Raw genomic sequence first — 14,055 nt, forward strand, 5'->3', positions numbered from 1 at the left:
GAATTGGAACACAAGGTTTTGCAAAGGTTAATACTGAAAAATTACCTATGCATGTTTTGAAAAACAAAAAGCTTTAATAAAAAGAAACACAGAAAGAGAAGCTAAAGGAGTTAAGAAAAGATAGATTTCATTGTGATTTTGTTTTTTGATAGTAAAGATTTGTGTTTCAAAGGAGAAAAGTTTAAATAAGTCATAGAATGGCAGAAGAAAGAGAGTAATACTCCAATTTATATAGAAAGATGGAATAATCCAAAGCAAGTAGTAAACAGAGCACTGGCAGTATAGGTGATCACATTTTTTCCACTTATACATAAACATATAACCTACTATTAAAGAAAGAAAAAATTTATTAAAGGGATTTAGTGATGCATTTTAAATACACAAAATCAATTATACTATCCATTTTTATATTTCTATAATATTTAGTTAGAAACATTTATATTATTCTATAAGCTGAGAGTAAAGAATTTGTTTTTCCAGTCTTAATACTTTATGGACTTTCTCCCTTATTGCATCCTCCATTAGCCTATATACATATAATTTGTGCTATAAGACTTAGCTCTATAATTAACTACTAATTACATCTCACTAAATTTTGTTATATTCTAAGGTTGTTTCATAGATGTAGTAAAATGCTATACAAATGTATTATTCTACTTTGGTATTCAACACAATACATAGTATGTATTTTGTGAAACATTTATTAAATATAGAATGAATCAATATATATGAGAAACCAAAATTCTTTAAGTCTTTAATATTAAAAGTTTCAAACATTCTTTAATAAGAATATATGATAAACTGTTAAACATTTTAATAAATTATGACTTGTGATAAAATTGTACAAAAAATATATCAATTGTGACCCTGGGCAAGTTACTTAGCCCCAATTGTCTCAGCAAAAAAAAAAACAAAACCAAACAAACAAAAAAAGCCCATCAATTTTATTTAAACCTTCCCAATTTTTCTATTAAAAATGCATTTTGTTCTCATAGAATTACATAGGATAGCTGTACATCCTCTGTCCTTAATGTAAACGATTCTTCATTATGTTAGAGGAGCTTGATTGGTTATATTTTGAAAAATGAAAGAAACGTTTTCTTTAATTCTTTCAAGAAAGGGATCATTAATATTCTGATATTTCCCAGAGAAGTGTTTCCATTGTTTCAGCTGTGACATGGAAAGGGGTTTTTTGGAGTCAGGTTTAAGGTGATTTGGGCCAAGCTGGCATTTTCTGTATGTATGGACTTCTTCCAAAGGTTTGGCTGAAATGAATAAAAGTCAGAAACATTTCAGTTTACATTAATAATCTGTTTTCCAACTAAATCGTCTTTTATTTTCAAATCTCCCACCTTCCCCAACCCTTTCAATGAGAAAGCAAGAAAAACAAAATCCCTGTTACTAACATACATAGTTAAACAAAACAAATTCCCACATTGGACACATCCAGAACACTTCTGATATGAGCTACAATCTGAGTTCTTGATCAGGAAGTAAACAACATATTTCATCAAGAATCCCCTGGAATTGTGGCTGGGCATGTGTGGGATGAGAGTTCCCAAATCATTCAAGGTTGGTTGTTTTTACAATAGTATTATTACTCTATTAATAACATTCCTGATTCTGCTCATCTCACTCCATAAGTTCATACAAGTCATCTCAGGTTTCTTTGAACTGTCCTTTTCCTCATTTCTTACAGCATAATAATATTCTATAACATTTATAATATTCTTTTTTATCAGTACTTTAAGAAGCATTTATTAAGTACCTACTATGTTTCAGGTACTATGCTAACCACTGAGAATGCTTTCTAGGCTTTCTTTATAGCCTATATCTTTATAGGCTAAAAATAGTTCTTGCTCTCAGGAAGTTCACAGTCTAAAAGAAGAAACAACAAATATACAAATATTTACAAACAAGTTATATAGATAAGAAACTGAGAAAAATGCCAACAGGAACATACTAAGATTGAGAACGACTAAGAAAGGCTTCTTAGAGCAAGCAAACTTTAAATGAGATTTGAAGGCTGACAGGAAAGCCATAAAGTAGAGAGAGAAAGGGAGAGTACTCCAGGTATAGGAAATAAACAGGAAAATGCTCAATTTGGAGATGGATATCTTAGAGGAACATTAAAAAGGCCAAATATCACTGGATTACAGAATACATGGAGGTCAGGTATTAAACAAAACTTGAAAAATAGGAAAGAGACAGATTATTAAAGGCCTCATAAACCAAACAGGATTTTATATTTGATCTTAGAGGCATATAGGGAACCATCCCAACTTATTGAAGAGAAGTAACATGGTCAGACCTGTACCAGAAGATTGATTTAACAGCTGAGTAGAGAAAGGGCTAGAGAGGGAAGAGATTTGAAGCAGGCACACTAACCATAAAACTACTGCAGTACTCCAGGTGTGGAGTGATAAGGAGATGACAAACTGCGCTAGCACTTTTGCCAAGAAAACTCCAAATGAGGTCACAAAGAGCTGGACAAAACTGAAACAACTGAACAGCAAAGGCATAAAAGTGGAAGATGGAAGAGATAAAGAGCCAATATGCTGGCAAAGATGAGATAGATTGGAATCACTTGTGCATGTAGAAAGGTTTTCCTTAGCAAGGAGAGTAGTCACATTTTCATATAAGGAAAACATAATTGCAAAGGAATTCTTGGCAAATGGATTCAATTTTTTTTCAGTGAAATATGAAGCAAAGTTCTCTGCTGAAAGGACAGGGAGTGGAGAATCACAGGAAGAAAGTTGAAAAGTCTTAAAAAAATCATTATAGTGAATGGAATAATGAACTGACGTGGAATAAATAAATAAATAACAGTAATAAAAGGATAAAAGCTGCACTGAAGGCCCATCTCAGATTATGTAACATAAGTTTGTATTAGAATAATCAGAATGGTTTTGTGTTTTCTTCAAGTACCATTCAGCAGCATGTGAATAAGAGCAAAGGCAGGGACAGGTACAAGTAACCAAGGTGGGCTTTGACAAGGCAAAGTCTTTGATAGAATAAATAAGCAAGAGACTCAAAAGAAAAAGACAACGTAGTGCTGAACTGATCGACTAAATGGTCAAAATAAGGAAGAAAAGAGAGTAATTAATGCAGGGGCGAAGGCCTGGGGAAAAATTGGGGAGTGGAGTTCACTGTGAAAATAAATAACAGATAAACAATTGTTTGTAGTTCCTTGCAATTATTAGGCAGAAGAAATAGAATAATAACAGAATATGATCAGATAAAGGAATTTCAAAATATATGAATAAGGATGTTGGACACTTGTAGGTTCAAGATCAAGTAAATGACCATCTCCGTATTTAGCTGGGATGAAGTGAAAAAGCTGGTCATGGAAAACAAGCTGGAGAAATGTGAATTTAGGATATTTGACAAAATATCAATAGGAATATGGAAGTCCCTAGTATGAGGGAAGGAGGTGAAGAAAAGGAAAAATATGAGCTAGGTAATGATCTCATTTAGGAAGGAAGGAGAGTACAGCTAATGTAATGAAGATTTTCTATGCCAGCATTAATTTAAAATTTATTTTTATTAATACTCCATATAATCATAGTGAGAAAACTGAACAAACTCAGAAATTTCAACATAATTAAACAATGACACTAAAAATTATATGAAATCAAGCTCAATATGAAACATAACAAATAGATTTCATGATCTGACCTTGGATAAAAGAATCCTTTATCTATCAGATACATTACACTAGTGGAAATATATAGCCATTGAAACCATATCTTCATTATGCACCATATTAAAGGTTCCAACAATTCAGGAGGACTAAAAATGTATACTCTATATAGGACTGCACACTTTGTTATTTATGAATGGAGACATTATAAAAGCATTTAAAACAATTGATTCAAAACCAAAATGAAATTAATTTAGGCAATAACTGAGGTTCAAAGAATTACATTTTTCTCAGTTCCACCTTCCAGTAGGATTTCTGAAAATGAGAAAACCCAACAAGACAGCACCAAAGAGAGTTAGTTTTCTTTATGCTTAGTGGAAGATTTCTCAAAAATAGATGAATTAACTTTACCTTAGTTATAGAAATAAAACTAACCTTGATGGTCTTTCCTTCCCATACACTCACAATCTAGTAGATCATGGGTAACACAATCTGAATCTTCATGTAAGGTGAACAAATTTTTCAGTTCTTCTACCGAAAACTGGATATGCTCAGATGTCTTAGACAGGTCTACAACTGCCCCAGAAAGACCTTGCTTACTGATCTGTCTTTGATAAATCTTTTCTTCAATTGTGCCTGAATAAGAGTACATGTTAATAACATGCTAGTTTAAAAAATTGTTGCCATTAAATAATATTACAAATGAAACAAAAGTAAGTTATTTTTATTATCTGAAACTGACATAATATTTTTGGCCATTTAAGGGACTAAATCAAGAATCATATGAATTAGAATTAGTATTAAATTAATACCTGTTGTGAGAAGTCTGTAGATATGTACAGAATGTTTCTGACCATCTCGCCACACTCTAGCCATTGCCTATCAAAAACAATATAAAAAAATATATAGTTTAACAGAGTGGTACATTAATGTAAGAATCTTGAATTATATTTGCAGATATCAAAAGTAATGATTGGGAAAAGGAACAAGAAAAGGAAGGAGTAAAGAAAGGGGAAAGTAAAAGGCAAAGGAATTAAGTATTTATATAGCACCTACTATATTCCAGACACTTTAAGAATATTATCTTATTTGGTTCTAACAACCCTTTGAGGTTGATTTTATTACAACTCCCATTTTACAATTGAGGAATTGAGACAAGAGAGTCAGAGATGGTTATTTCTCTTATATTAATAACTCAATTAAAACCAGAATTTTTTTCAGAAGACTATAGAGCATTGTTGATGGATGAGATTACTCAAATACCTGAGGCATATGCCTGTTGATCCTGGGTAGGAGAGCCCACTCAATTAGAGAATTTTATAAAGAATTTAATCTAAGGTAAATTTTGGTCCATTGTATTTCATTCTTGATAAGTTTGGGCAAGGGAAGTTGAGGGGGGAGGGCACTTTAGATCCTTTTATCTAATTACCCTAGACAGGATGATATGGGTATAAATAAATCTCTAGGTCCAAGACTAAGTGATAATCACATTTTCCTTGCCTCTCATTAGAACAGATCTATGTTTCATCAGAATCAACTGATACCCTTAGGAAGACCTGATTCTTCCAAGAGCAAATAAGTGGTAAATGGGTTCTGTGAGGGGTCTTTGGCATTTGATAGTGTCACTGGCTCCTTTAATTATTGCTAGCATTATTAATAAAATGAAAAATTACCAAAAACAATTTTTTATTTGTCACAGAGTGACTTAAGTGTCTAATGTCATATTTAAATTTTGATCTTCCTGACAAGGTCAGCATTCTACCCATTGCAACACCTAGCTGCCTCATGATGATCAGGCATCCTCCCAAGTGTGCCAGTGTCACATTTCAGTTCCTCTTTACAAAGAAATTAGAAATATTGAACTATTGAGTATCCTCTATAGTACACTGTTAGCCCTATGTTGGTTCTACAAGATATGGCAGTACCTATCTTCACCAAAGCATGGGAATGTGGATCTGGACAGAGAAACCTTCAGGGATCCATATCTGCTGTGACAGATCTACTCCCAATCCAAGTAACTTCAAAAAAGTTCCTAAGGGAAGTAGATTTCTTTGGGGAACCTTCAGGGGTAAGGGGTGGCTCAGAATTAGTCCAACCAACAGTTTCTTAAATGTCGCTGTCAGCCCAGAATACAGAGATTTTTTTTTCATATCTATAGAAGGCACTAATGGTAGGTACTATTCTTGTCCATACTCATTCCTAGGAAACAACCCATTTCAGAATGCAACCTCTATGTCTCTAATTCTAAAGTACAGAATAAAAAGTAGGGGCCAAAAGGGTTCAAATTGTTTATATATGATAAAACTTTCCTACCTGGATATCAGTAGCTGGATTCCAATCAATATCATACAAAATTAAATGAGAACCTCCAATAAGGTTTAGTCCCACACCACCAGCCTTTGAACTTAATAAAAATACAAAATCTGATGAGTGTTTGCTATTGAATCCATCAACAATTTGCTGTCTCTGTACAACTGGGGTTTGTCCATCGAGTCTTGAACAATTATATCCATGACGCTTGCAGACTTCTTGTAAAATATTTAGGGTTTGTGTATAATTAGATACCAGTACTACCCTGTCAAACAGAGAGAAATGCCTCTTACATCTTAACTTCTTTTATTATAATGTGATAATACAATATTACAGTAGCTATTTACAGAACAAGTTTGATGCTTTTACAAGTAAAAAAATTTAATCTCCATGAGATTCATAAAATGTCATTGAAGTTATGTTTTTATAATCAGTATATGCTTATATTATAATATGCTAGCATTAGTGTAGTATTATAAAATTAACAGCTAATACTATTTAGAATGCTATTACTAGTAAAATACTAACATATACTAATATAGTATAAATAGGTGAATAAATGAATTTAACAATTAGAAGACAAAAAAAATTTACCTCATTTAGCATATAATCAACACTTACAAGGCCTAATAGAACATAAATTCCTTCGAGGGCAAGAACAATTTTGTTTTTGTTGTTGAAACTTCAGCACTTAGTTAAGTACCTTGCATAGAGTAGGAAGTAATAAATATTTGCTACTTCAACTGAAATAGGAATTTTTAAGTTACAGTCAATGCAGTCATTTGTCAAATATTAAATTCAAAATAAAAATATTATTAAAAAAAAAAAAACAACTACAAAAAAAAAAAAAAAAAGAATTATGGAATTAATGAGAAGAGCTCCAGAGAAATAAGTAGGCCAGCCCACCTTTTCCAGAAGCAGTGACATAAATGATTTGATTATGGGCCCATAACTGAAGAATGCCTACAGCAATGAGAATGAAGTGAAGCATGGCTGGAACTCAGATAGAGAACTAAGGCAACCATAAATTAATATGACAAGGACCTCAGGGCAAGAGTGACAAGTTTTTTTGTCTTAACATTCAACTTTGTTTTTATAAAATATTGTATTATTCATTTCCATGGTATAGAAAAAGAAACTGCTAATTCAGACATGTCAAATGATTCAGCAAATCTGAGAGAAAATAAGCAATGGATCCTATGATAATACCCACAATAGTTGACAAATTAATGATTTCATGTTACCACACATATATTTTGTGACTAATTAGATGGTATTTATAGTTATACTTTGTTGCTGAAATTCAATTTGATAAATATTGGTCTATTATATCCAAGTCACTATGTTAGCTCCACCCAAAGTACAAAGATGTCTTTAAAATATGTATTATAAATTGTCCTCACCCCCATTTCAAATTCCTTTTCATGGTTTTATAACAGGAGGTTGCTGAGAGGTATCACTATCCCAAACTGATTATTTTATCTTATTTTAATTTTTAAAATTTTTAATCTTATTTTAATTCTTTTAAAAGGAAATCGCATTGGAGAAACCTAGATTTTTACCAGTTTTGAAAAGTAACTTTCAAAATTCATCTTACTTTTCAGAAGGACTGAGTTCATGGATTACTGCTAACAGCTTTGTCAAGACATGTAGTTTTCCTGAATCTGTCTCAGAAAATGTGAGAGGGTTGTAATCCGCAGGATAGGCATCTATCAAGCTTTCAGAAAAGTTATATTCTTCATATTCATCAGAAGATGAGTTACATTCTTTTTCCTATTCAAAATAATTTTTAACAGTGATTAGGTTCACATCACTTAATTCAACATGTAAAGAAAAAAGAGCTGAACAGAAGATTAGAGATAATTTAATCCTCATCTTAAAATTCCATTCAACAAAAATTTATTAAGCATCAATGTGTTCTAGATGCTGGGAATAAAAAAGGCAACAATGAAACAGTTCAATGAGGAAAAACACTTAATGACAACAATGTTTAAAAAAAAAAAAAAAAAAAAAAAAAACAAGTTCATGCTGTATTAATGATTTGATAACCAGGCTTGGCCTTGGAGAAGAGAAAATAAACCTTTTTCTCTCTCTTCCTACTTTGCAAAGGTGGAAGCTATGGGAAAATAATAAGATACATTGGTTAGTTTTGCTAAACTGTTTTTTTCTCTTCCCTCATTCTTTTTTTATTCTTTGTGAATGAAGGCAATATAAAAACCAAAATATATCAATAATATTTTTAAAAATTAAATAGTTACTGTCTTCAAAAATATTGCATTACAGGTATTGGGACACTGTGAAGGTAAAAGACTTTCCCAGGGTTACATAGGAGGTGAGTAAGTAGAGTTCTGAATTACAAATCTAATGCTCTTTCCACTAAGTCACATTAATTATCAATGAAAATAAGTTGATAATTATTTTTTAAAAAGCAATCTACCTATGACTATAGGGTGTAATATGACATGTTTTGGAGAAAATAACACACATTCTATTTATTTAGTCCCAAAAGATTAGTCATGTGTGGGACAGATGCTAGACCCTCTTCTCCAAATTAACTAATCAGAGACATCTCTATAAAGAGAAAGCATTTATTTAGTCCCTGCAGGGAGAGGCCCAGCACATCCAGGAGGCATCTCAGCTCCCACCATGTGCTGGACCTGACAAGCTGATTAAACAGCAAAGGACCCCCAAGTCTTTTCATTGGATGGGACTAAAAAGGAACTAAATATTATTGATCAATGGTCACCAATGTTGTCTGCTTCCATCACTTCCTGTCACTTCCTGTAGCTGACCTGGGGGCTAACCTTTAGAGACCTCTAGGCCTAGAGATCATGTGACTTCCTGCAACCTGGGCCTAAGAACTGTTCTTCCTGCTCCATAGATCTCTGGGAATAGGGATCACATAGTTTAGGCCTAGTCTGATCTACTCCATTTCATAGACTTTTTAAGAAAGCTTCACCTCGTCTTGTAAAGGGACCCCGAAACTCTAAAACCCCTTGAAGGAGAAATTCTCCTTGGACTCTGCCTCAGTGAGAGACCCCGCCCAAGGGAAACAAGACAAACATCTTCATTCTGTTATCTAGGTGGGATTGGTTCAGTCCTGAGCTAAAAGAATTCCAAACCTATTCAATTAAAGAAATTCATTCAATTCTATTCAAATTCAGCTCAAGCTGAAACTCAGCTTTGTAACTAAAATTCCCGTTATAAAAGAGCCAATCTAAAATCCTCTCTTTGCAGAGGTTCTAAACATGCCATGCTATGCCAAGGAGCCTCTGTCCACTGGAATAATATTCTTTTCCAGTGCCACCCTCTCTTTACCCTCACCTATTTCCCTAAGGAGACTTTATGCCTCTCTGTCAGAATTTCTAACCTTACTTCTGAACTAGATGAGGTGAGATCTTTCAAGACAATTGTGAAAATCGAGTAAGGCTTCATTTATTTCAGAGTTTGAGTAGGCTTGAAGGACTTTAAGCATTGAGTCAAGGGCATACCTAAATCCCCTTCCTGCCATCCTCCCATGACATCAGTGTCTCCCTATTTCAGTCAAATATGGGCAACTATGTACTTATTGGTCAAGTTCAATTTCTTGGGTAGTTTCCGCATTTAGAATGTAAGATCCTCAGCCAATAAGGAAGAGGGTCAGTGGTGGGAGGGGGTATTTGCATTAGGGATTAAAAGTGTTGACCCTGCCCCCCACAGTGCTTCCTCCCTTCGATTGTCTGCTTGGGTGGGACGCCTTTCTCTTGAGAATGTATAATAAACTTTGCTTTGCTTCTAGAGATCTCTCCAGCTTTTTTTTATTAAATGGTGACCCCTCACCATTTCTGAACCACACACTTCCCAATTCCTATAATAAACCTCTTTTATCAATCTAGCTTTTTGGATTTGTAAATTCCTTTACAGAGAATCTCTGCACCATCAGAAGGGAATCCCCAAAACTCCCTACCCTTGCGCCGAATCCCAAGGGGGTGCAGGGGAGCCAAACTTCTCCATTTGGTTCCCTGAACCTGCCACTAGACCTTCTTATTTAACTCCCTGACCACCAGAAACCCTAATCTCATTTTGGTTCCCTAAATCTAGATTTCACCTCATCAGTCTCAGTCAGAATAAGGATAGATAGGAATGAGGGGAGACTCGAGGCTGAAGCAGCAGTGTATGGAACATGAGCTTCTACTATTTTATCCTTCATAACCCAAACACTCCAACATTCTCTTTGTTTTGCTGCTGTTTTTAGCTACTGACTTCTAGGCCTTTCTGAACACATCCCTTCATTGTCTTGTCAATATATGATTAATTAACCATACTCATTACAATTCCTTCTTCTAGAAAGATGACAATTATCTCAAAAAGTATACAAAAAATATTACTACCCTTAATCATGTTGGATTTTCTTTGTCCCCAGAATATAAGACAATTTTAAAACAAAGAGGTTTACACACACAAACACAAACACACACACACACACACGCATGCACACACACATCCCTGAAATTTCTGGAAAGACTAAACTACTTGCCTCACATGAAAACAGCATTTATATAGCTAATTTAAGGTTTGTTAAGCATTCTACATGCATTATTTCACTTGATCTTCAAAATAACCCATTGAAGGTGTCATTATCCTCATTTTAGAGATGAGCAAACTGAGGATGAGAGAAGAGATCTACTTAGGGTCAGATAGAGGGGCAGGATTTTTATGGATCAGACAGGCAAAATTGGAACTGAGGCCTTGCTGACTTCTCTGTACCACCTGCCACCTACAAGCTAACAATGCTTTGACTTAGGGTCCTAGCTCTGATACTTTCTGACCCTGTGAAAGTCACTTAAACTCTCATTTTGCTCATTTGCACAATGCAGATAACAATACGTTTTCCACCTTTCAGAGTTGTGAACAAAGTACTATCTAGAACCTAAAGCACTTGATAAGTGTGACTTATAATTAGTGAGACCAAGAGGCTTAACACTCCCAGGTCACAGGCCCTCCAGATTTATTCTGCTAATTACTGCCTTGCTGTCTTAAATTAACATAGAAAACTCTTACTCTTCTTTTACTCCCACTCAAATATTACCTTTTGAACTCCTACCCTTTCTAGGAAAACTTTTCTGGATGATCATAATAATCATATCTCTTCCTGATTGTCCATAGCACTTATTGTCTATATCATGACGTCTGAAAAATGCATTAAGGATTTTAGATCTTAGACCAAGTTTGCAACAAGACTCAGACAACAGACTAAGATATCTTTCTGAGTAATTATAGCCTCTTCAGGAAATAAAAACTAATTTTTTTAAAAAAATTAAAACACACTGCTCACACTATATTTATTTTAATTACAATGTTCTAAGAATATGGGCATGTTAATGACTTTCCTTCCCATATATTTCAAATCCCAAACACCTCAAGGGTAGGGACTATTTCATAATCTTTATATGCACTGGTCCAAGAATGGGCCCACAGTTTTTGTGTTTAGTCAAGTCCAACTCTTCCTGACCTATTTGGGATTTTCTTGACAAAGATACTGAAATAGTTTGCTCATCTTTAAATGAGCTGAAGGAAGTGGCAAACTGAGGCAGAAAGGGCTAAGTGATTTTCCCAGAGTGGCATAGCTAATATATGTTTGAGGTTGCATTTGAATTCAGGAATTCTTAAGATTTCAGGCCCAGCACTCTACCCACCACTCCAACTAACTGCCCAACACTGATACGAAGCTGAAACTCTTAATCAGTTCATTCAGTCTCCATTATATCAGTGATGTGAGGGCAAAAATTCTAATCAGGCCATCCTGTCTCTCTTGAAGCATATCTTTAGACAACTCTGGGACCCGAGTGGCTACATTTGATTCTTCCTAGATGCCTCCCTGCCCTTTCCACAACCCTTCCCTGGTTTCTCCCTTTACTCCCTAGATCCTGCCTCCATTTCTCTGAGACTTTAAAAAGTCATATCCCCTTAAAGCAAATTGCTCACTCAGCATTACTCTGCTTTGCCTAGTCCTATTTGTTTGAGCCTGTATGCTATTCACATAATAAAACAGCAAAATCTCTTATCTGTGATGAGTGTGGTGGCTCCATGTTGTGAACTGAATCTTTATTGTACCATTTTTATGATATTCTTTTTCAATTATGCTTTCCCAAATCTATTTCGTATTTCTGCCCCATATTACCACTTCTGGAATCACTTCCAACACCCCATTTAATCTACTAAATTGAATGCTCCTCAGTTGATTTAATGAAAGAAATAACCCATAAGTGGGAGATTCTTCATCACTATAATATGAATATTCTTGAGATAGAAATCACAATGAGGATTTACTATATCTCCTTTATAAAATTAAGAAAATTTTCTGTCCAAATATTTTTTCAGTAAGCCAATAGAGGAGCCATTCAATTGTAAGTAAGTCAGTACATGTTCCTTTTATAGAATATTTTTTGGTTTCTATCTTTCTTGGGCATTGAGTCCAATTAGTTTAATTTTTATTTTTTACTATAGACAAAGTCTGTTTCTAATGAGGTTGCTTTATAAATTAGCATCTATGCCTATGCTGAAAAGTTATAAATGTTGACTATTATAAAGATGTTAAAAAAAGCTGAGTAAACATAAACCATTGTAGCATAAATTTGCAAAATTTCTGTAAAACTTATACAGTGAAGAAATTATTTGCAATTCTCAATATTATAGAAAAATGTAGTGAGAGTTCATATTTGCACATAACGAGTGTACCCTTTAGGGGCAGCTAGATGGTGCAGTGGATAGAGTACCAGCCCTGAAATCAGGAGAACCTGAGTTCAAATCTGACCTCAGATATTTAATGCTTCCTATGTGTGTGACCCTGGGCAAGTCACTTAATCCCAATTGCCTCAGCAAAAAAAAAAAAAAAAAAAAAATGCTGTTTAATTAAAAGTATTTTAATTTACCTATCTTGCTCTTAAAATGATTAAATATTCATTGAAAGACAGCATGATGTATTACATGCAATTATGGATCTCAAAGTCAAGAATACCTGGGTTTAATAAACCTTTGATATTCAGGAATCTTTGAAAGATCAATACTTGAACATCTCTGAACTTCATTCTTCACTGGTGGAATAACTAGTAATATAATCAAAATAGACAATTTATTTCACTTTTGCAAAGGGAAGACAATTCATACCAGGGAGGTACCTTACTTAATCCCATGGATTGGCCTCAGACCCAATCCCTAGGAAGGCCACATAAAAGGGAGGGCTTTTAAAATTCATCAGTTTCATGCTCCCAAGGCCTCCTTTTGTTTCTAAAGAGCATCCCACAGTTCAGTTCCTTTGCAACATACCTTTAAAGATTTGAAGAGAAGACAGGGGTGGTTGCACAGTTTTTTAAGAGCTCCTATACAAATCAGATGAGGACTATTTTCTAGTACCCCCTGCAGACAAAACCTGACAGCCTGAGAATCCAACAGTTTCCGATAAAGTTCAATCTGTAGTCTTCCAGGTCTGCAGAAGACTACATTCTCTATTTTAGGTGGAAGATATTTATTTATCACCTCTTGTGTTCTTCTAAGAATAAAGAGTCCAGTAAGGCGAGTGAGTTCAGCTGCTCTTTTCTCTCCCAATTTTTTTTCTTCCTAGTGATAAAATGAGCAGAATTGAAACTTTTCTAAAAGAATATTCAGAAAAAAGTATAAAGTTTAAAAAAAATGTTTTTCTTGTGACTACTTGGTTACAACTAGCTTTCATTTTGATTGTTTCATTATTATAGGAAAATGCAATACAAATAACAGTGGAGGGGACTAGAGGAGAGGGAAAGAGGCAGAAGAGAAGGACTAACATCTCTCTTTAAATGTTTAGCTTATGTATTAAATTATGCAAACCCATAGTTTTATGATTCATTCTTTAGTTAGTTATTAGCATTATCTTAGAGCCATTATAAATCTATAATCCACAAACTAAATTATTCAAGAAATAATTTGATATACAAAATTGAATATAGATTGTCAATATTATCCACAAAGAATTAATATGAAGAGATCTTAGGTAGCTAGCTGTACAGAGAGAACAGGAATTACTGTCACAAACTGGAAGCCCCTGAGGCATGTAAGGAGGAGCACTGATAGGATTATAAGTAGACCTT

General features: G+C 34.1%; 1 protein-coding gene across 2 annotated transcripts in view; it reads right to left on the reverse strand.

The window, feature by feature from the left end:
• Positions 1–428: 428 nt before the first annotated feature.
• The window catches only part of RAD54B (RAD54 homolog B), a 111,172-nt gene continuing 97,545 nt past the window's right edge, over positions 429–14,055 (reverse strand). Inside the window, exons 9-14 of one of the 2 annotated variants that reach the window (XM_023496390.2) lie at positions 13,259–13,549; positions 7,551–7,726; positions 5,957–6,218; positions 4,456–4,522; positions 4,079–4,279; positions 429–1,265 (exon numbers count right to left, since the gene is read on the reverse strand). In XM_023496390.2, the coding sequence (XP_023352158.1) occupies positions 1,048–1,265; positions 4,079–4,279; positions 4,456–4,522; positions 5,957–6,218; positions 7,551–7,726; positions 13,259–13,549 (1,215 nt within the window). In that variant the 3' untranslated portion in view covers positions 429–1,047. The remainder of the gene's footprint in view (positions 1,266–4,078; positions 4,280–4,455; positions 4,523–5,956; positions 6,219–7,550; positions 7,727–13,258; positions 13,550–14,055) is intronic. The other variant, XM_003760258.4, reaches the window with a different exon arrangement.

The sequence above is a fragment of the Sarcophilus harrisii genome, chromosome 1, assembly GCF_902635505.1.
Source record: "Sarcophilus harrisii chromosome 1, mSarHar1.11, whole genome shotgun sequence".
In the NCBI taxonomy this organism is placed as follows: Eukaryota; Metazoa; Chordata; class Mammalia; order Dasyuromorphia; family Dasyuridae; genus Sarcophilus; species Sarcophilus harrisii.